This window comes from Haliotis rubra, unplaced genomic scaffold (assembly GCF_003918875.1).
Source record: "Haliotis rubra isolate DU_JTF1 unplaced genomic scaffold, ASM391887v1 Scf916, whole genome shotgun sequence".
Classification (NCBI taxonomy): Eukaryota; Metazoa; Mollusca; class Gastropoda; order Lepetellida; family Haliotidae; genus Haliotis; species Haliotis rubra.
This window is the reverse complement of record NW_025767653.1, coordinates 253,569-276,986: the sequence shown is the minus strand read 5'-3', so window position 1 is coordinate 276,986 and position 23,418 is coordinate 253,569. Positions and strand designations below refer to the sequence as shown.

Sequence of the window (23,418 nt, the reverse complement as noted above, 5' to 3'; positions counted from 1 at the left end):
GCAACCTAAAACATGACAGTGTATAAATATGGTAGCAATGTCTACTCTATCACTACTGTGTAAACTGTATCCCCAGTGTAATCTGTGAGATCATGTAACCATGGGAACAGTGTAATCTACAAGAAGACAATGTAAAGTAACAATGTAGTCTTGTAACCATGGTAACATGAGGTATAGGAGTTCCCCATATACTAAACACCTTGTAACCATGGTAACATGACGTCTAAGAATCCCCAACAAACTACAAGCCTTGTAGTTGTAACATGATGTATATGCTGTGTACAAGATACAGGTTCTGAGTGAGACAATCTCTTTGTTTCTTTATTACAATCTGATAATCTGTTTGCCAATCTTCACTGAACTTGAAACTGGCCTTAATTGATCATGTAAATCAGTATAATCTACAACACTTTGTATGGTGACCCCACAAATGTGATTAACTATACCATTGCTTACACAGATGCCACATTCACCGTACTGTATATTTTACTTCCCTCATCCCCCGTCTCAAAACACCAGGCCAGGACAAGAACTGTAACATCTGATTTGGTCCTGCCCAGTATGTCAGAATACCCAGTCAAGACCCAGAGCTCCAGATAAGATTTAGCTCATGTGGGTACTGTACCCACTGTATTTTTTTTTGGAGTGGGTATTATGAATGTTGAGCGGGTATTTCATTTTCCGTTACCCACTGCTTGCAAATATGTGCGTATTTCAGTCAATTTACTCACCTAAGTATATGTCATTGAGTAAGTTTACTAAGCAGGTATGTTCTGCCTTATGTCATACCTAATCAAAACCAACTTAAATATAATGGAAATGATTTCATAAAAAATCACTCATCCTATACTGACAGTACAACACTTGTCCTATACTAACAGTACAATTTGATAGCAATCGATGCCTTTTTCATTACGCAAGCGATTTTTATAAATATATTCCGTACGCATTTGTTTGAAACTTTTTGCGTATCTAACATTTTAAATGCGTTAATTGGTACGCAACAATTATTTGTTCAATGCGTAATTGGAAATTTTCTATGCGTATTTTACCCGGATACGCAGCTTATCTGGGCCTCTGAAGACCAATGTTGTCAATGCACAGCAACCCACTATTTCTGCTTGAGCACGTTGTCCTTATCTGGTTTGTCTATCTTACTGCAGGTCACACCTGGTGGGAACACACCTGTCTGTCACATTTAATACTTCAATTATAATCTACCTAACCACACCTTTTACATTGTTTTATCCTACTACTGAAGAGCGAGAGAAATCAAATTAGCACTTCACAGACAGCAACATTACAGCTGACTCATCTGTCTGTAATCTTTTCAATTAAGACTGGGCCAGCCACACTAGTGGTTGATACGAACAGCAACTGTGCAACCGAACCACTCAGGTCACACGTAAACCAATGTTGTTTTATGCCACTGTCCACAATATTTCTGCAACATTACCAACATCACAGGCCTGTAAATATTCAATTTTAGATGAAATCAGGTAATAAAAAAATCTTGCCATCAACTGACGTCACATCTTACAGAAGTTTCCTAAATACCACACCCTTCAAGCCTCATCCTGTTCATGAGACGCAAAACAATTGGCCTCTGGAGTCTGAGTTTACTAAAATAACCTAAATTAATAAGTGCCTTTTTCAACAAAGAAATTCTGATTCAGACTGGCTTTCATTCCCATGTCTATCTGGAGACATGTTGTTTGGATACTGATCCCTTTGTTGCTCGCGCAGTCATGATGACAACCAGTTGATTGTTTGTAACAGTTTTCAAGCTGTGACTTAATTAGCTTCTCTCCTGTTAATACCCTCAGCTTCCTCATCTTTTTTGTACACTTCACCACAATCACAGCGTGTCCAACACATCAGCATGCACATATACTCACTAACTCATTAACTCGCATAACGTTACTCAAGGATACCGTCCCAAGGTATTTAAACATACATTGACATGGGAGGATAGGGCAAGCCTTTCCGTTTTGGGACTTCATAAGTAAAACCATTTTTCATACATTTCTCAATTTTGGGTAAAAACCTTGGATTTCTCTCCAAATAATTGAGACACACTTCCGTAAAGTTGAAAGTTTGTATTTTTGTATTTATGGAAAACAAGTGCCAAGCTTAAATGGTACATGTGCCACAAACAGGCTCACTATCTGAACTCAATGATTCAGCTTAGACAATAAGCATCCTCTCTTGGTGGATTAGATTAGACAGATTTTCAAAATTGGACCTAAAAGTAGACCTACAACCTGCACACAGGGACACAGCTCTTTCCAGAAAGAGACACTGACAAGCCTGTCACCAACTCACAAAGGACAAGCTAATGAAGTAGTGATTTAAACCTTGAACTTTTCCCACTCCAACACAGTGGCTGGAGTCAACATCTGAACCACTAGCCCACCCCAACACCCCAGTACTCTAACATCATGGTTTATTGACACACGAACATGTGAAGATATAATCCACACTCCAGCAGCCATATCCCATAAATCTGTGCAACTCATCAATGTGCGTACACATGGTTCCAGATTCCCTGTGGGGCTGTGGTGACATTTGTGTCCACATCAATATCTTCCATGTTGGTGTTTTAGCAGTATAGCATCACATTCAGTGTGTCACACTGCTCATTGATCAGACTGAGGAAATCTATAATATCATGGCTCCTGATAGAACATAAAGTATGAAGCACTTCAGCGGAATTCTACTACCGATAATGCACAAACCTGTATCATGTCTCAGCGTACACGTGTAGTGATCAAACAAACAAGATACATTCTTCTTAGGAAAGTCTGGAGCATGTTGAAAAAATACATCAGTCATGTTTTTACAAATATCTTTTTCATGAAAAAACATTTACAGATAAGTTATCACTCCTATTCATTCATCAATATTGTTTAATGAATGAAACAGCATTGAAGATTTAACATGTTGAAGCAGATTAAAAAAACTAAGTTAAGATGATAACAGTACAAGCAATTAATAAGAAGTTTGGGGAAGTATTCTGATCTGCATCCTTTAAGTACTTTAAGCAATGCATTATTTCAAGTAGCCGAAATACCATGTGTTAAGTACAACAACCATCTTGCAACTAGTTACAAAGGTTTTGTAGTAGTTTGTTTTCTTGAATTAACTGATCGTCATCCTAAAGTTGATGATAAAATGAAAATATCCTACTGTCATTTATCTTCAACAAAAGTTTTGGGGTTACTTACTTGTTCAGTTTTATCTGACTGTCTTCCACTTGTTTTTGCATGCGCATCAGTTGTTCCTGAATGACCTTGACCTGCAGAGGGTCACATAATCCTGCCATATTGAATCCATTAGGAAGGGAATCACTGCCACTCAGCTGTTCATATTCCATCAACGGTTCCATCACCGAGTCTGTGGCTTTCTCTACAATGGGTTCCAGTTGGGATACATCTGTGTGTGAATGCAAAGCTGCATCTAGTTCTGACAGGAGATCATCCTCCACATCACCGGAGTCTACCCCTGATGCCTGAGACTGTTCGGGACTTTGGTGAACTGGATGTGATGGTGGAGAAGCCACCAGACTAGATTTAGTTTCAGATGGGGAATTTGACTGAACAGAACACAGAGTAACAGATATGTCTTTTGGTATATCTTCCTGGTTTGTTGCAGATGAAGCAGAGACATTTTGGTTGCTACACTCGACATCAGAATATTCTTCTGAAAGTTCAACACCTAGCTCTGTACCATATTCCACATTGTCTGGCTTCCCATTAACTTTACCTAACTGAGCACCTGCTACATCCGATGATGGTAAAATCGAACTGTCAGGAAACTCTGCATGGGAGGGTACTTTCAATTCCACATTTGAACTTCCTGAAATGTTTGACATAGAATGCCCTATACTCTCCTCCACTGACGGTGCTTCAGCTCCTTGAAAAGCCTCACAGGGCTGACTTGATGGATGTTCTTGGCTTGAAGTCTGGTCACTTCCAGAGTCAAGTCCAAGTGCAAAGTTTCGATCACACTCGGGAGCTTGAGGATCTTCTACAATCTGCTCAACACCTTCACCTTCAGGAGCAGCTGCTTGTATTGGGCACTGTCCTCCAAGTGTTCCATTTAATCCTCCATCCAAAACCTCACCATTGTTTTCTACGCTGTATGCCCCTCCATCACAGTTCATAGCCACAGCACCTTGTGACACTTCATCTTCCTCGGAATAACCCTGGCCACTTACAACAGCCACAATGGACCCAGAAGAACACAACCGATCTGACTGAGAAAATGACACATCTGCAACAACAGCTTTGCTGTCGGCCACACCACAAATTGCAGATGGATTTGCAACATGTTTTGGAGTTATCTGCCTTGATAGACTACATTCAGGGGAGGTCACTCTTGCCTGATCATGTTCATGAGAAGATTCGCTTGCTTCAAGGGTGGCATCAGAAGCGATCTGCATTGGGAGGACTCCTTCAGCCTCCTCTCCCTCTAGATGCAGGGAGTGTTCATTATTTCCATGTACATGTCTTTCACTCTCTGAAGCATCGCCCTCCACATCAAAAGAGTCTTTAACAAAGTCAATATTTTCATTAGAATGTCTCTCACTCTCCGACGCCTCTTCTTCTACATCCAACAAATCTTCAAAGTCATCACTTCCATTAGTGTGTCTATCACTCTCTGAAGCATCTCCTTCAACACTGTGTGACTGGTCGTCCTTGACTGTGTTAATATTTTCATTTGAATGTCTTTCACTCTCAGAAGCCTCTGCCTCCAAGCCCTCAACAATGTCATCACAACCATTTGTGTGTTGTTCGCTCTCAGAAGCTTCCACCTCTGCTCCGATGCATTCATCTTCTGGTTGGTCAGTCACTTCTGCCCGAGCAACGTCACCGTCATCTTCTGGACGATCAGTCACTTCTGCCCGAGCTACATCACCGTCATCTTCTGGCTGATCAGTCACTTCTGCTCGAGCTATGTCACCGTCATCTTCTGGACGATCAGTCACTTCTGCCCGAGCTACATCACCGTCATCTTCTGGTTGATCTTCCCCAGCTACGTGCCCATCATCTTCTGGCTTGTCGGTTACATCTTCCCAAGCTACATGCCCTTCATCTTCTGGATGGTCTGTCAGAACTGCCTGAGCAACCTGCCTGTCACCTTCTGGTTGGTCGGTCACATCTTCCCCAGCTACGTGCCTGTCACCTTCTGGTTGGTCGGTCACATCTTCCCCAGCTACGCGGCCTGTCACCTTCCTTGGTCACATCTTCCCCAGCTGCGTGCCTGTCACCTTCTGGTTGGTCGGTCACATCTTCCCCAGCTACGTGCCCATCATCTTCTGGCTGGTCTGTCACATCTGCCCGAGCTACCTGCCCGTCATCTTCCACAGCGGCACCTATCACAGGAAGTTCAGCATCGGCTTCAGGTTCAGGGTTTTCCACAATATCTCCACTCTCGGGATGCCCCTCACTCATGCCGAATATGAGAACTCATCAACAGTTTTCTGAAAGCAGATTTCAACAATTACAATTCAAAAATATAGATTCTCAACAATCCTGATTGAAAAGACATAATGTGCATTACAACAGCAGATCAGTCAACAAGAAGGTTAGAATATGAATAGTGATATTTCAGCAAGATTGTGGTAAGCTTTGAATAATAATGTCTAGGCCAGGCAAGCAAGCAAGCAAGCAGATTAGAAGACAATCAACAGTACCATAACACACAACCAGCCTGTAGTTCCGGCGATCCTCAACAATATATTACATGGGTCTTTAGAGCATAAATTTCACGGTCCTGTCAAGTAATTAAATGATGTACAGTCTGTTTGTACCAAATGAGAATAAGGAATTGCAGCATGTCTCAAAATCAGGAATTAATTTGCAATTCATCTTCTCATTTGCAGACAAACAGCCTACAGTATACTGTACTGTCATATCAAGGATTACTGTGATTACAATACCTTCAGCATGTTTAAGTTCCTTGTGTAGAATGTGGTACAATGAATATTTTTGTCTTTCAATCAGGATGTACATATTTTCTGCTTTCATTCTATACACGCAAACAGGACACGTGTATCTACATCCTGTAAAATCCTATAATCAGCTATTGCAGGCAGGAAAGTGTCCTAGAATTCCAAAAGCTTCAGCATGTTTGATGTTTAACAAATTTATAATGATGCTTGTTACCAACACTAAACTGAACATGTGCTCACTGCAGCATATATACAACTGTGAACTAACACTGAAGACACCTCAACAGGAAATCACGCCAGTTCATCATCTGACTCTGGTTAAGGTCACTGACAATACATACTTGAACAGTCACAGGCCAATATGGATCAAGGCCAGTATTCCAGAATTTAATAAAACTGACTGACTGAGTTTGGTTTTACGCCGCTTTTAGCAATATTCCAGCAACATCACGGCGGGGGACACCAGAAATGGGCTTCGCACATTGTGCCCATGTGGGGATTCGAACCCGGGTCTTCGGCGTGACGAGGCAACGCCTTAAGCACTAGGCTACCACACCGCCCCTTAATAAGAAGAACAGTGGTCACTTACTTCACACTTCACCATGAGTAATGGCTAGCAATTCTCAAGTATCAGTTTCAATCTGGTCTCCTCCATGGCCAACTAAGAAGTAAAATACCAGGGTACTATTTGTCCCACGAGCACAGGTTTGGCCTGACAACACAAAAACACCATCACTTATCAACTAGTGTAAGAAAAGTGTATGCAATAATCCAGCTGCGTCACAACAGATTCCAGAGGGTATCAGATAACCAATGACTGAAATCATAAGCAACAATGTAAGACTTCCATGTCAAGGGACATGCACTCAACCATCCAATCTAGTTCCTGGCACCACAACGGTCTACTTGGGATCCCCTCTTCAAAACATGCATTTTTACTAATATCAGCATAAAATTGTGTTACCATGGTAACAAATTTGAATTTCAAGCTGGAGATAATCGTATGAGACTGTCTATGTCAAATACTGTATCAACTTACAATGCGCATATGGAAATGCATACTAATGTGGTAATGTTTTTCATGTGACTGCCAACATGTGTGGTGTTCCACGGGTTACCCATGCTTTCACACCCACCTACATCTTGTGACAGCTTGTTGGTCTGCATATAGCATGAAACCTGACCCTCACTTAAGTTAGAGGCTGACACCAGACATTATCTCACAAACTTACAATTAGCTGGCACCATAAAACTCAAATAATCAGATCAAAATATGAATTATACTTATATGGTCCAATTCATAAATAGAAAATACAAATGCAACTGCAAATCTGTCCATTAATATTTCATTATCTTCATTCATGTTGTTTAACACTAGAGTTTGTCAGAAACATCATTCATGCACAGGATACAGACAAAAGGTGTGATTTAGATCAAGAATTATTCAATAACACTTTTAAGTTAACAATTGGTTAATAAACATGATAAACATGGCACAGCAGAATTTTCTCCGACAAGAATTATATTAATGACAGAATTGTTTGATTGGTATTATCAGACAGATGATCACACGCCTGTAGGGAACAGACATGACAAGAAAAAGATCAGAAAATAGAAGTTGGTTCAAACTTCATCACTGACACTGGTTATCAAGTAGGGCTGTGCAATATTACCGGTAAACCGGTACAGTATCTCGCGATACAATTATCGCGATATGGTTCAGATTCTGCAATATATTGGGTCATCCAGAGTTAGCTCCCATTGCATTATCTGCCCTTGGTTTCCAAAGCAAAAATGTGCTCTAAAAGTGCCAAATATACTTTTATTTCTGTTGGTTTCATGTAACATTTTACAAGTGGGAGTATCTTTATAAGTGGCTCCATAAGTGCCAAATATTCTACCAAATGCTTTACGTTTTGTGGGTTTGAATGGTTTCATATGTGACATTTTGGAGGAATTAAGGGACTGTTCATAATGTATGGCTTGGGGGGTGATGATGATTTTTGTGGAGAAGCATGTACAATGTGAATGACCCCCCCCCCCCTAAAATTTATGTACAAAATAAGTGACACCCCCCTACATGTCATGTACAAAGTCAATGATCCCCCCTTCCCCTTCACATAATTTCTTAGCATAATTTTAAACTTGCTGACCCCCCCACACACACCTAGTACGTGTATACAAAATTGCTGACTCCTTCCCCCTAGCTCCCCAGAACAAAATGGGTGACAAAAGTAAGGTTGAAATAAACTTCTGCTTTGAGTGAAGATAAACCATTTTAAGTCACCATTTTTTCAACTATTAAAACAAGAAACAACTGTTGTGAAGGGTTTAAATTGTAAAAGAATCATGCCTATGATTTCAGTATTTTAAAACATTTTCTGCTGATATGCATTAGTGAAAACAAGTAAAACGTGTCTTTGATATTGTGAAAAAAGTGTTTAGGAACATCTAAAATTATCTTTGTTAACAAAAGTAACATTTTTCCATTTTCTGTTTACACATAGCAATATCAATCGCCAAAACGTAGCAATATTTAAGCAGTATTTGCATCCTTTTCACGTGTAGAATGATTCTATAGGGTATAAAGAGAGACTATAATGCATGATATGATACACAAGTACGAGAAATATGCCACGATTAACAGCTGAAGAGTGAAGACAGAGAAAGAGCCATTGTGATGGTGCAGATGCAAATTATCGTAATAAATTATAATACATGGAATACTATTTCTTATTTCACTAAACTTTGACCCAGCAGAAGGGTGCATTCTCAAAGAAAAATCAACAGGAAAACTGCTCAAACAACACTAGAAGAGAACAAGGTAAACATTAAGACAACCAATATAAACATCCATCTTGTTTGTCTCAAAACTCAAAATTTTATAATGCATTAGTCTGGCAGGAAAAGATATCAGTACACAGTGACAACATCTCAATTACACATAAACACATGATAAAACAACTGGAAACAGCAACTGTCAAATATGACAACACCCAAAAATGTGACATCTTATTATAAATTAGAAATGAAATCTATGACACGTTTTCAATAATCCTCTTTGATGCTCATATTTTGCATGTCTGGTATATGTGGTGGACTGAAGGAGATGAAAACAACAGAAGAGAGATTTTCACATATATGTAATGTATTGTTTTTGGTGCAAAGGTTTAAAAGTTGTGGGCAGTCTTTGCTTGAATGCAATAATGTGAAAAACTGAAGACCAACATAAACATTTGGTTGGTTAGGATTAACACCAAATGCACTAAAACAGTAAAGTGGCATACTTAGTAACTACAGTGTTCACGAATGGTGTTTCAAAGTAACAGGACATTGGGTCCTGTAAGTTTCAGATGTCTGTCTGACCCATTGAAAATTCACAGGATCCACAGAATAAAATTAAATGCACATTTCAGATTTAACATTTCTTATAATTGGCATTGAAATTATAAACAAACATACGATTTATAAACAGTAAACAAGTGTCACATGTCACATATAACAATTTCAGTCAAAGTCATTGTGAAATATACAGTCAGACACTGGGGCCGGCGGGTTGTAGACTTCTATTGGACCGTTGGCGAATCTGCCAGATTTGTCAGAGGTTAGACGCTATTCGTGAACACTGCAGGCTAGTATGGTTACCCTAAGGAGAGTTAGTGCATCAAGAGTAACTATGCAATTCCAATTAGATTTAATCTGCTCCAGCAGTGGCAAGGAGGAATTGACTATCCTATCTACCAGGTGAATAAGAAATGTGAAAAGTTTCTCATTTTGTGTCTGTGTTGCTCATTCAACATGTTCAAGCGACAAGCCTTACAGCAATGAAACTGATAACTCCAAGACATTTATCTGCTCATTGTTATGATCTGTATTTAACAATTACTGACGATTCTCCTGGCATTACAGTCTTGCATTAACAATGATACAATGCTTCATGATACAATGTTTCAGTCATGCCAATTACTCCTTTAATCAAACCAAGACCGGAAATATGCACCATAAATGTGCATTTGTTGGTGTCACATTACTTTTCAATGCATGCGCAGAGCGTGTGAAAAATATCCACTTGCATGCTTCCGGTTTGGTCGTATGTTTATCGAAAGTGTAAATGCACGCTAAATAAAAGTTATGAAAATTATTTACTTTGTGACAACTGTTCTTAGCTGAGTACATACTTCCATTTGCCTCTGCTTTTCAATAATTGATGTCCTATTTTGGTTGCAACTCCATCAGAGATGTGTTTGTTTAGTTGTGAGAAGGGGATCTGCGGGAAGGACGGTGGTGAGATGTCTTTATACACGAGCTTGTTAACATAACTTAAGCTATTTATTTAACTAATCCCGGCCTCTGTTTCATAAATCCACTGGGATTAGTTGTATTCGACATAAAACTATATATTTGTTTTGATTTTTGTTTTCTTTGGAGTGTTTACGCTATCGATAAAAATACGACCAAACCGGAAGCATGCCAGTGGATAGTTTTCACACGCTCTGCATGCACACAGCGAGTTGAAAAGTAATGTGAAACCAACGAATGGAAACAAGCAACTGTCACTAGGACCCAGGGCAAGGGAGATTCCTGTACACGTGGAAATGTTAGACTTAATCTATTAATGAACATGCCATTACTGCAAGGGCAAGGCTGTTGGGAGGGTAATGTGGTTCAAAAACTGTGAGATAGACCCAAAAAGCACCGCTAACTTAACTAAGAAACATGTTTACTTTATGTAAAATGTAAATGTTAATTTGTTTACAAGTATCTGATAGCTGGCACATAAATAATGTGATGAAGCCAATAAGGTATACAGACCTAACAGAGTTTCATATAATTGCAGTATTGAAGAGTTGGGTTTTCCAAAAAAATTTAATGCAAACAAGCATTTGACACGGTCACTGACAGCTCATTCAAGGGACCGAACTCGTGAAGGCTATTCGATTTATTGATAAACATTTTCATTTCATAATGCAAAAGACGTTTATTATTGTTATTGAACTGTAAAACAAAGGTCGGGAAATGTTCACACTATACCTGTGTATTTGGATTCAAACACGAAGTACAATAGGTAGCATTAGGAGAAACACTTGTCAGATTTCCTTGTGGAAATTCGACATCTTGAAACGGAAGCTGCCAACATATCCAAAATGGCGAAACGTCAAACAGATCACATGACTTCGCTGAGAAAATATATTTTTTTATATTCTCCATAATTTTGAATCCTTAACCAGATCATTTACGTGTCATCTTAATGCAAGACATAAAACATGAGTATAGTTATTTTTCTGAAAAATCTATATCATGCGGTCACAGTTTGACGCTGAAGCAAAGGGAATTAACTGCTGTTTTGTCAAGGATGTTGGAAACCGAAAATGGGGGAAAGTTTAGAAGAAGATCATGTCAATTAAGAAGTGAGGAGTTCAGACAGTAAATGCCTGGTCGAGGTACGTGACAGCTAAATGAATAACAACGGTAAACGTTAAAGCAATGATGACATTACTTTTTAAATCAGTTTTTTTAGACAGTTTGAGTGAGAACATCTCCGCATATTGATGCAGCTCCACAATGTGGTTTCTGCAAGATGGCGGGAGCAAACCACGAGGTTATTTTACTAATGAAATTATAACTAAAAATTCAATGGCAGCCGTCGACAGTGATTGCAAACGTTCACAAAAACAAGTGTTCAGACATTTAATGGATATCTAAGAATTGACGTCAATGAGAATTGCCTATTCGGATGTATGAAACTAGACCTGGGACTGGCAGCTCTTTCTTACCTGGGTGGGGCGCGAGTTTTGAAATGAAACAATTCTGCTTGAACACGTGGTCATGTGATACATTTCTTTAATGACAGTAACTCTAAACCTCCAGGGGTAACACTGCTTGTCTCATAGTGTCTTTCAGACAATGCACACATTCCTTCAGACCTGTATGTGTATTAGGAAAGATAAAGTTTAATCAACCACAGTGTAGACAGGTTCGGTACAACCCCCGAACGGGTACTTGAGCCCGTTCGGGAACTAACACCCCGATCGGGATAATAAAATCACCCCCGCAGAAAAACCTGCACCTCAACCTGCGGCAATTCACATCGGCGCATTATGGTGAGTTGTTATAAATGTCAACGAAACCCTCCAACTAGGCTATGGTTACACGCAAGTTCCCAAATGATGCCGCATTTTGGGCGCTACCCCCTTGAAACAGAGAACCCCTGTGGTGAATGTTACACATTTAGGCCTATAAATGCATAATTAAAGTCATTCTTTTCAGATATTTGAACAGAAATGAAATTGTCCCTCACCACACTTTCCTTGTCAGTCGGAAGTAAATGCCCAGCGCCCTCTAGTTAGCGACAAAAGGGGGAAACAACTCCAGCAGCGGTTCAACTGCTTGACAGTATGGAAACGTATTTCAGCAATAAATCGTGTTTTTAATGTATGTTAATTTCAGGTGAACGTAGGTGGAATTGCCGCTACCATGAGGTCACAACTCCATATGTGTAATATCATTATGCTACTTGACTTCGCATGTAATTAATATTAACATAAGTATCATCGCTTCATCATCTAGTTGTCTGTAAACTATCATGATATTTTCGTTTACAAAGCAAACATATTTTGGTCCCCTTGCATTACTAACCTTTCAAGTGCAATGTACAGTGGCATGTTCAATGACATGTATCGATTCATAACAAAAAATGCTATTCATGATCCTTTTATTATTTGAATCCTAATTCTGGTTCAGAAATCATTATGTCGCAACTGCGCCTCCATAGTTTTTTGCTGGTGTGCCACTCCAGTTTAGATTATCGCCCTTTGTAGGCAAACAGAGGGCTCTTGGCAGTTACTTCCGGATAAGATTGAAAGTGTGGTGAGTGACAAGTGCATTTGAGCTAAAATTATGGCATAAAATGACATAATTGATATATTTTGAGACCATAATGTGTGTAAGTTCTGCAAGGGGTCCTCTGTTTCGAGGGGGTAGCGCCCAAAATGCAGCATCATTTGGGAACTTGCGTGTAACCATAGCCTAGTTGGAGGGTTTCGTTGACATTTATGACAACTCACCATAATGCGCCGATGTGAATTTCCGCTTGGGTGGAGAAAAACATGTTTTTTCTGCGCTTTGAGGGTGATTTTATTATCCCGATCGGGGTGTTAGTTCCCGAACGGGCTCAAGTATCCGTTCGGGGATTGTACCGAACCTGATAAAAGGCCGAACAGGATATTAATATATTATAGGCCATTCTGCCTATTTTGCTATAAGCTGATCTGGCTATATTTGACCATTATTATTATTATTTCACAAACTATCAATTTCCGCATGAAATGGTTTTATATGATCATTGAGATGAATAGTTATTCATGGATCCGCTAATATTGATTGACAGCTGGTATCAACCAATCAGCAAAAAGCTTCCATTCTGTGCCGAACTGCTGTCAAACGCCCACCATATTTTACCCACAAACAAACGCTGTTGCCCATAGTTACCGTGTGTTGAAAAGCACAGAAAATGGTATTACGATGCGCGTGGGGGACATGCAATGCTGACGAACGGTACCCTGAAAGGCTGGATGGAGTTTTTTTTGTGTACCAAACCAGATTCTTTCATGAATAAAAATATGTTTAAACCACAAGTAGCAAACAAACTATCAAAATGTCATTTCCGTATTTATTTCTCATTTTGCTGATCATATATATATATATATATGTGCTCTGCAGTCAGATCAACAGTAAGCTTTCACAAGTTTGTCCTGCTGTCCTTTACAAAAACAAGTCTCATTAGCCTCAACGTAACAGTGATTGGTTGATTGTTTTTTTTAAACGCATTAGATTGGGTATTAAAATGGACTCCGTCCGTCCGTCCGATCTCGATGCACATTTGTCTTTTTCGGAGCAGAACTCTAAAACCGCTCAATATTTCTTCACCAAACTTGGTACATACATGGATCTGGTGGTGTACTGGTGCCTTTTGGGAGTTTTGGATATCTGAATTAAATATTTTGGCATTTCCATGGCAACAAGTTCGACTTAGACTGAAATTGGTGGTTGTGCTCTTTCCTCGGAGCAGAACTCTAAAACCGCTCAATATGTCTTCACCAAACTTGGCACATAGATAGATCTGGTGGTGTACTGGTGCCTTTGGTAGTTTTGAAATTCTGAATTAAATACTTTTGGCTTTTCCTTGGCAACAAGTTGACTTAACCTGAAATTGGTGGTAGTGCACTTTTCCTCGAGCTAAATTCTAAAACCGCTCACTATTTCTTCACCAAACTTGACACACATAGATTAGTCTAGTGGTGTACTGGTTCCTTTTTTGGTAGTTTTGAATTGGTGGTAGTGCTCCTTTCTGGAGCAGAACTTTAAAACCTTTCAATACTCTCCTTCCACTTTTCTATAATACACACCTAAATATTTGACATAATCATACCTCGTGAGACATAATCATGAAGAGTATTTTTGCCAATAAGTGGGGATATTGGTGACTTTGTCTTCTTGTTTTGGATAAAGCATTATATGGCATTAATTCATTTGTGTGGTTTAGTAATCACAAGCCTAATTATGAAGAGACTTGTTTGAGTGACCAATGAAATAATGATTGTAACAAACATATTAACATTTTTGTGTCCTTTTTGGAATTCTGAGTTGCTAATGTTCATTCTTGTTAAGACTTTAATTGTGTTGACGTATAGTGACTATTTTGAACAAATACTTGATGATGTTTGAAGCATATTGAGGTCTCCTTGTTTACTTCCACCACACATGTTGCAAATGGTGAAACAGACTGTTATACAACTTTCAGTAACAGAGTCATCATGGTCATAGTTGATAACTTACTGAACATTAAGAAGAGAATTAACATAGTTTATACAGCCACTTCAAATTCATAAAGCTTAAGAGCTAAGGGGTGGCGAGGAATAACTCAATGCCATTGTTCACAATATGACACACCTGTCCATCTTCACAACCAGCCTATTTCAGCATCAGGTGTCCCATAGTAGCACAATATGACACACCTGTCCATCTTCACAACCAGCCTACTTTCAGCATCAGGTGTCCCATAGTAGCACAATATGACACACCTGTCCATCTTCACAAACCAGCCTATTTCAGCATCAGGTGTCCCATAGTAGCACAATATGACACACCTGTCCATCTTCACAACCAGCCTATCAGCATCAGGTGTCCCATAGTAGCACAATATGACACACCTGTCCATCTTCACAACCAGCCTACTTCAGCATCAGGTGTCCCATAGTAGCACAATATGACACACCTGTCCATCTTCACAACCAGCCTATTTTCAGCATCAGGTGTCCCATAGTAGCACAATATGACACACCTGTCCATCTTCACAACCAGCCTACTTCAGCATCAGGTGTCCCAGTGTAGCACAATATGACACACCTGTCCATCTTCACAACCAGCCTATTTCAGCATCAGGTGTCCCATAGTAGCACAATATGACACACCTGTCCATCTTCACAACCAGCCTACTTCAGCATCAGGTGTCCCAGTGTAGCACAATATGACACACCTGTCCATCTTCACAACCAGCCTATTTTCAGCATCAGGTGTCCCATAGTAGCACAATATGACACACCTGTCCATCTTCACAACCAGCCTACTTTCAGCATCAGGTGTCCTATAGTAGCACAATATGACACACCTGTCCATCTTCACAACCAGCCTATTTCAGCATCAGGTGTCCCATAGTAGCACAATATGACACACCTGTCCATCTTCACAACCAGCTCTATTTCAGCATCAGGTGTCCCAGTGTAGCACAATATGACACACCTGTCCATCTTCACAACCAGCCTATTTCAGCATCAGGTGTGTCCCATAGTAGCACAATATGACACACCTGTCCATCTTCACAACCAGCCTACTTCAGCATCAGGTGTCCCAGTGTAGCACAATATGACACACCTGTCCATCTTCACAACCAGCCTACTTCAGCATCAGGTGTCCCATAGTAGCACAATATGACACACCTGTCCATCTTCACAACCAGCCTACTTCAGCATCAGGTGTCCCAGTGTAGCACAATATGACACACCTGTCCATCTTCACAACCAGCCTACTTCAGCATCAAGTGTCCCATAGTAGCACAATATGACACACCTGTCCATCTTCACAACCAGCCTATTTCAGCATCAGGTGTCCCAGTGTAGCACAATATGACACACCTGTCCATCTTCACAACCAGCCTATTTCAGCATCAGGTGTCCCATAGTAGCACAATATGACACACCTGTCCATCTTCACAACCAGCCTATTTCAGCATCAGGTGTCCCATAGTAGCACAATATGACACACCTGTCCATCTTCACAACCAGCCTACTTCAGCATCAGGTGTCCCAGTGTAGCACAATATGACACACCTGTCCATCTTCACAACCAGCCTACTTCAGCATCAGGTGTCCCAGTGTAGCACAATATGACACACCCTGTCCATCTTCACAACCAGCCTATTTCAGCATCAGGTTCCCATAGTAGCACAATATGACACACCTGTCCATCTTCACAACCAGCCTACTTCAGCATCGGGTGTCCCATAGTAGCACAATATGACACACCTGTCCATCTTCACAACCAGCCTACTTCAGCATCAGGTGTCCCATAGTAGCACAATATGACACACCTGTCCATCTTCACAACCAGCCTACTTTTCAGCATCAGGTGTCCCATAGTAGCACAATATGACACACCTGTCCATCTTCACAACCAGCCTATTTCAGCATCAGGTGTCCCAGTGTAGCACAATATGACACCTGTCCATCTTCACAACCAGCCTACTTCAGCATCAGGTGTCCCATAGTTCACAATATGACACACCTGTCCATCTTCACAACCAGCCTACTTCAGCATCAGGTGTCCCATAGTAGCACAATCAAGCCCACTTTTTCCACAGCCGTTCAAGAGACAATAGTTCACAAGGAAGTGTTTCCTAATTCTGTTTGTTTTATGGAAATATAGATGCAAAAGTAATTGCTTGGTTAGACCATTATGTGACATAGAATTGCATGCCATATATATTTATCGGATTGTAATTCTTGTCTGATGATTAAGTTTCAATGTCTGAAGACAGACCCAAGTTCCAAGTATCACTATTTCAAAAACGACAGCAGATTACAAACAAATGTTTGTGATATTGGCCCAACTGATGTCTTGTAAGCACTGTCCCCAGTAGACTAGGATGTCATTAGTCATGGACATTCAGGGGCTGAAATGCCTGTCACTACCTACTGTATATGACCGTCTATAAGCCGACCCCATGGATAAGCCGACCCCCAGACTTGACCCTCAAAATCAGTGTCAAAATCATATCTCATGGATAGGCCGTATAACCTTAGTGTTGATTATATATTTTTTACATAAAAACTATTACACAATGCTAGGATATATTTCTTTTGGTTAAATAATAGTATTCAATCAATAGAATTCATCCCGTTATATTATTGTGCATGTTTGAACTTGTTCGCGGGGAAACGTGTGCACAGCTGATTGCTATTTCCGGCTTTGTGTACGAGACAAATACGCACGGTAATCTTAATTAATTTATAGAGCAAAAACTGTAACTAAAATTACACAATGCTAGGATATATTTCTTTGGGTTAAATAACGGTATTCTGTATTATATTTTACTGATGACTGCGTCAGAATTCGTCCCGTTATATTATTGTGCATGTTTGAACTTGTTCGCCGGGAAACGTGTGCACAGCTGATTGCTATTTCCGGCTTTGTGTACGAGACAAATACGCACGGTAATCTTAATACCTGCAAATAAAACAATGCCCAGCAAAAACAACTTATAACTTAAATGGTAATTAATCTTGTCTAGTGATGTTTAATTGCAAATTTGACGTCTCTACTGACAAAGTCGTCTTCTGTTGTTTGTTCACGCGAAGTGATACGATGTTGTTTTCTTACCCCTGGAAAAAAGTTTGACTAAAGTGTAACTCATGGATAAGACGACCCCCTTCTACAGACTGCTTTTTTTGGTCCTCAAAATTCGGCTTATAGACGGTCATATACGGTAACTCAAACTTTCAGACATATGTATAATCCCCACCCCACATTCTTTAGAACTTTGGACTGGCTGATGATGTAGTGATCTATCATTCAGAGTAAGTCATCCTCAAGCTTTGTTGAGTCATTACTTAGTGTCAGAAAGCACCTGTCTGCTGTGAGACTACTGGTGTCCGCTAGAGTGGGGTCTTGACTGATGATAGATTGGTCAGCTGAGAGCCATCATTATTTCCCGGCATATGCTCAGGGGATGGGTAGGGGAAGATATAAGCAGTGCCTCGTCTGTAGTCAGCAAGTTTCCGAACCACAAAAGTTTATATTTGTCCACAAGAAAGTGTCGGATATATTTAACAGATCCTGAAATGGTGATTTTTGCTGTCGGTCCTTTCTTCGTTTTTCTTACAATACTAGATTTTTTCTGTTTCCATGGAACCAAGTTATGTTTAGGTAAAGCGGCAGTTAGCCACTGGTTTGGCAGGGGCAGATATTATGATTTACCAGATTTACAATTTGTGCGTGAACAAAATATGAATATGCCTGACTAGCATTTAAACAACAACAGAGTTCCACTCAAAGGTTCCCACCATGTTCTGAATTCATAAAATTGGAGATGGAACTGAACCAGATTTTGGACGAGAGGTTAGACTCCACTTAGAGTCTTTGAGTGGCATTTAGAAGTGATAGACAGAAAGGCAAGACTTTTGTGGATGTCAACTTCTTTATTGTGATGGACACAATGTTTCGAAGTATATTCTTACTCCTTCATCAGGTTAAGTTGACATCCATAAAAAGTCTTATGTACCTTGTCTTACAGAATAAACAATGTGGAATGTATGTTTTGTTGTATGGTAGTCATGGTGTGTACTTGTTGTTGCAGAACATAGTGATGGCTTACGGACAGAGAGAGACGATTTTCATGGGGTGAGTAAAATTGCCCGTAACATCTGTGTCATGGCAGTATGTAACTAATGATTGCTGTCGAAACAGTGGCATTGTGAGCAGCCTTACTTGCAGTGTCCAAGAACTTAGCTCTTCATACCAGTGTTCACAAATAGCGTCTGACCCTCTGACAAATCCGGCCGGAGAGCGGAAGGTCGCGGGTTCAATCCCCGGCCGCGTCATACCAAAAGACGTTAAAATATGGTACTTGTTGGTCCCTGCCTGGCGCTCGGCATAATGGGTACAACAAGGACTGGTCGGCTCGGAGTCAGTATAATGTGTCTGAGTGGGGTATTCATGCTTCACTGCGGCATGGTATCTCAGTGGGCTAGCACTATAAAACCAGCTTCAGTCTGGGCTAGTACAAGCAGCCGCACATACACATATACACGCATGCACGTCGTCATATGAGCGAAATATTCTCAAGCACGACGTTAAACCCAATTTCACCTCACCTCACATCTGACAAATCCGGCAGATTTGCCAATGGTCCGATTGAAGTCTACAACCCGCTGGCCCCAGTGTCTGAGTGTATATTTCACAATGACTTTGACTGAAGTTGTTATATGTGACATGTGACACGTGACACCTGTTTGCTGTTTATAAATCTTATGTTTGTTTATAATTTCAGTGCCAGTTATAAGAAATGCTAAATCTGAAATGTGTGTTTAATTTTATTTTATGGGTCCTGTGAATTTTCAATGGGTCAGACAGACATCTGAAACTTACAGGACCCAATGTCCTGTTCCTTTGAAAAATGATTCGTGAACACTGTCATACATTCAAGTGTAAGCAGACCAGCATATTCTGTACACTGCATCTGAAGTTAGTTTATCCAAAATTTTAGTTAACATAATTGAATGTTTCACATGCATGCAGTTTTCACCAACTTAGCAGAACTACAGGACTGACCAGGCCCTGATTTCTCGAAACAAACCCTATTTGCGCTACAAGGTCAGGGTTCAATTCTACACATGGGTGCAATATGTGAAGCCAGATACTGGTGTTCCCCTGTTGTAATATTTCTAGAATATCATTTAAAGCGCAGTTAAACCAAACTCACTCACTTTGTGTTGGACAATGTGAATACATTGCAAGTATGCCTCATTATGTTCCTGTTGCTGCTGCAGGGGTGGTGCAGAATTTGAAGGATGGGACCCACGTCGGATGGACTACGAAGACCGGCAGTTCAACTCTTATAATAAGGGCCCTGGAAATCGCTTAGCAAACCGGTAAAGCTCAATAGCATTTTAATTTAGATTGATGTAGTAATATGTTCCACAATTACAAGTGCAGTTGTTGTAGATCTGTCTATTTATAGCACCCGGTAGACATTGATTTCTGATTGGTCATTGTCCAGGTATTGACAGTATTGTATGGTAACCATGGTAACCTGTGACTGTTACAATATTGACAGGAATCTATTGGGTACAAGGGGTAAATAATAATGAGTAACTTAAGTCTGTTTTATTATAATAAGCCAAAACTGATCTGCAGTTGAGACAACTAAGCAAGCAAGCATATATTATTTCATCACACAAACAAATTTGTACTTCTTTTCCCTTCTTATCCCACCGGCATGTAATGCGGTGGGATATAGTCGTCGCCTTGTCCGTCGGTCCGTACGTAATCATTTTGTTTCCGGAGCATAACTCAAAGACCGTTTGATATTTTTCAACAGAAATTGGTAGATATGTCAAACATAACCTAAGCTGGTGCCTTTTGCTATTTACAGATTATTGTCATTTTTATTTATCTTGGTTTCCATGGAAACGTTTTGGACTTAAAGAGGGGTGGGCTTCGTTTCCGGAACATAACTCAAGAAACGCTCAATATTTTTCAACAATACTTGGTAGATATATCAAATAGAACCTTAAGTGGTGCCTTTTGCTATTTGCAGATTTTTGGCATTTTTATTTTTCTCGGTTTCCATGGAAACGTTTTGGACTTGGTCTCAAAAAGTAAGGATTGCTTTCGTTTCCGGAGCACAACTAAAAAAACGTATAATATTTTTCAACAAAACTTGGTAGATATATCAAACAGATCCTAAAGTTGTGCATTTTGCTATTTGCAGATTTTTGGCATTTTTATTTTTCCCGGTTTCCATGGAAACGATTCGGAGTCCCAAAAGAGAGGGGTGGGTTTCGTTTCCGGAGCACAACTCGAAAACTTCTCAATATCTTTCAGCATAACTTGGGAGATATGTGAGGCAGATCCCAAAGTGGTGTCTTTTGCTATTTGCAGATTTTTGTCATTTATATTTTTCTCGGTTTCCATGGAAACGATTTGCACTTTGTCTAAAATCAAGCTGGACTTTAAGTAACTGTCAGATGATTTGTTCTTTCAAAGATGTGGGGGCCAGGGGATATGTCATCTTCTGATGACTCTTGTTAGTTTCAATTTCAAAGTGAGGGTTTTCTGAGTTGTTATCCCCCACAACAACGAAGTTGCAGGGGATAAAGAAACGAGTTCCGTGTGTCCGTCCGTGCGTCCATCACATTTTGTCCGAAGCACATCTCCGAAACTATTTGTGATAGCTTAACCAAACTTGGTACACATGTCAACCATGATTCCAAGATGTGCCTTTTGGGGGATTAGACCCAGATGCAAATTTCATTTTTTTTGCGGTTTCCATGGAAACATGACTTAGGCTGTGACTATGAGGATGTCATCTTGTTGCATTTCCATGGCAACAAGTTAGGCTTCAACTGAATTTGGTGGTAGTGCTCCTTTCTGGAGCAGATCTTAAAAACCTTTCAATACTCTCCCTCCACTTCCAGTTTGCTATATACACTCCAAAATTCTGAATAAAATATTTTTGGCGTTTCCATGGCAACAAGTTTGACTTAGCCTGAAATTGGTGGTAGTGCTCTTTTCCGGAGCAGAACTCTAAAACCGTTAAAGATTTCTTCACCAAACTTGGCACATAGATAGATCTGGTGGTGTACTTGTGCCTTTTGTTAGTTTTGGAATTCTGAATAAAATATTTTTGGCGTTTCCATGGCAACAAGTTTGAAACTGAAATTGGTGGTTGTGCTCTTTTCCGGAGCAGAAATCTAAAACCATTCGCTATTTCAGCACCAAACTTGGCACATACATAGATCTGGTGGTGTACTGGTGCCTTTTGGAATTCTGAATAAAATATTTTTATCATTTCCATGGCAACAAGTTCGACTTTGACTGAAATTGGTGGTAGTGCTCTTTTCCGGAGCAGAACTCTAAAACCGTTAAATATTTCTTCACCAAACTTGGCACATAGATAGATCTGGTGGTGTACTTGTGCCTTTTGTTAGTTTTGGAATTCTGAATAAAATATTTTTGGCGTTTCCATGGCAACAAGTTTGACTTAGACTGAAATTGGTGATAGTGCTCCTTTCTGTAGCAGAACTTTCCAAACCTTTCAATACTCTCCTTCCACTTTTCTATATATACACACCTAAATATTTGACATAATCATAACTTCGTAGACATTATCATGAAGAGTATATTGCCATTGTGGGGGATATTAATGACTTTGTCTTCTTGTTGTGATTTATTATTTTCTTGGTTTCCATGGAAACGATTCGGACTTAGTCTCAAAAGGGAGGGGTAGGTTTTGTTTCCGGAGCACAACGCGAAAACTTCTTAATATCTTTCAGCAAAACTTGGCAGATATGTTAGGCAGATCCCAAAGTGGTGCCTTTTGCTATTTGCAGATTTTTGTCATTTATATTTTTCACGGTTTCCATGGAAACGTTGTGGACTTAGTCTAAAATCAAGCTGGACTTTAAGTAACTGTCGCATGATTTGTTCTTTCAAAGATGTGGGGGCCGGCAGGATATGTCGTCTTCTGATGACTCCTGTTTTTTCAATGTCGGCGTAAGTTTTTGATTATGTTAGGTGTAATATTTAGTATATGTCGCAAATTGGACATTCAGGGATTCAATACTCTGCTGTTAAAAATATTTCAAACTCTCAAATGTTCTGTGTTCTCGTGGGAGGACACAGCTGTTTCATAACAACCAGTTGACACAACATAGATCTGTTGCCAGGGATACACACATTCCCACATATACACCCACGTGGTCAGCTTGCTCACGGGGTAGAAAGAGTTTGACCGCAAATCCAAAGGTCTGTGGTTCTAGTCATGGGTCTTGAATATTGTAATTGCCACTACCCGGCCTTGTTTCCAAACACTAACTGGACTTGTGTCTTCGGTTTCAGACAGCGGAGCACCAAGAATGGAGTCACCCTGTATGTGCAAAACCTGCCGCTTGGAATTGACGAAGTACGGTGAATCATTGCAGTCAAAGTCGGTTAAATGTTGTCAATTTTAGTGGTTCCTTGTGTCAAATCTGGTGTCCTTAGACAGTGATAAATAAAAGAAATATTTGGTAAAAACTCAATCACTGGCTCTGAATTGTCATCAGTTGAGTTGTTTTTGGATCTTTTCTAAATATTTGCAGGTAGTTTAGAAATAAAGTCAGTATTTTTTGGTAATGCTAATAACA

General features: G+C 39.9%; 2 protein-coding genes across 4 annotated transcripts in view; one reads left to right on the top strand and one right to left on the bottom strand.

Moving 5' to 3' along the window:
- The window catches only part of LOC124264245 (coiled-coil domain-containing protein 186-like), a 36,894-nt gene extending 25,795 nt beyond the window's left edge, over positions 1-11,099 (bottom strand). For 2 of the 3 annotated variants that reach the window (XR_006895083.1, XM_046698982.1), the window contains exons 1-3: positions 10,988-11,099; positions 5,266-5,485; positions 3,228-5,180 (exon numbers count right to left, since the gene is read on the bottom strand). Coding sequence is in view for 2 of the 3 variants with exons in the window: in XM_046698982.1 (XP_046554938.1) it covers positions 3,228-5,180; positions 5,266-5,456 (2,144 nt within the window). In the remaining variant the exon portion in view is untranslated. Of the gene's footprint in view, positions 1-3,227; positions 5,188-5,265; positions 5,486-10,987 lie in introns of all 3 variants that reach the window. The other variant, XM_046698981.1, reaches the window with a different exon arrangement.
- A 182-nt stretch (positions 11,100-11,281) lies between these two features.
- LOC124264241 overlaps positions 11,282-23,418 on the top strand; it is a 63,092-nt gene continuing 50,955 nt past the window's right edge. Inside the window, 4 exon segments of the mRNA XM_046698976.1 lie at positions 11,282-11,397; positions 18,867-18,910; positions 20,059-20,160; positions 23,132-23,195. Of these exon segments, the coding sequence (XP_046554932.1) occupies positions 18,876-18,910; positions 20,059-20,160; positions 23,132-23,195 (201 nt within the window). The 5' untranslated portion in view covers positions 11,282-11,397; positions 18,867-18,875.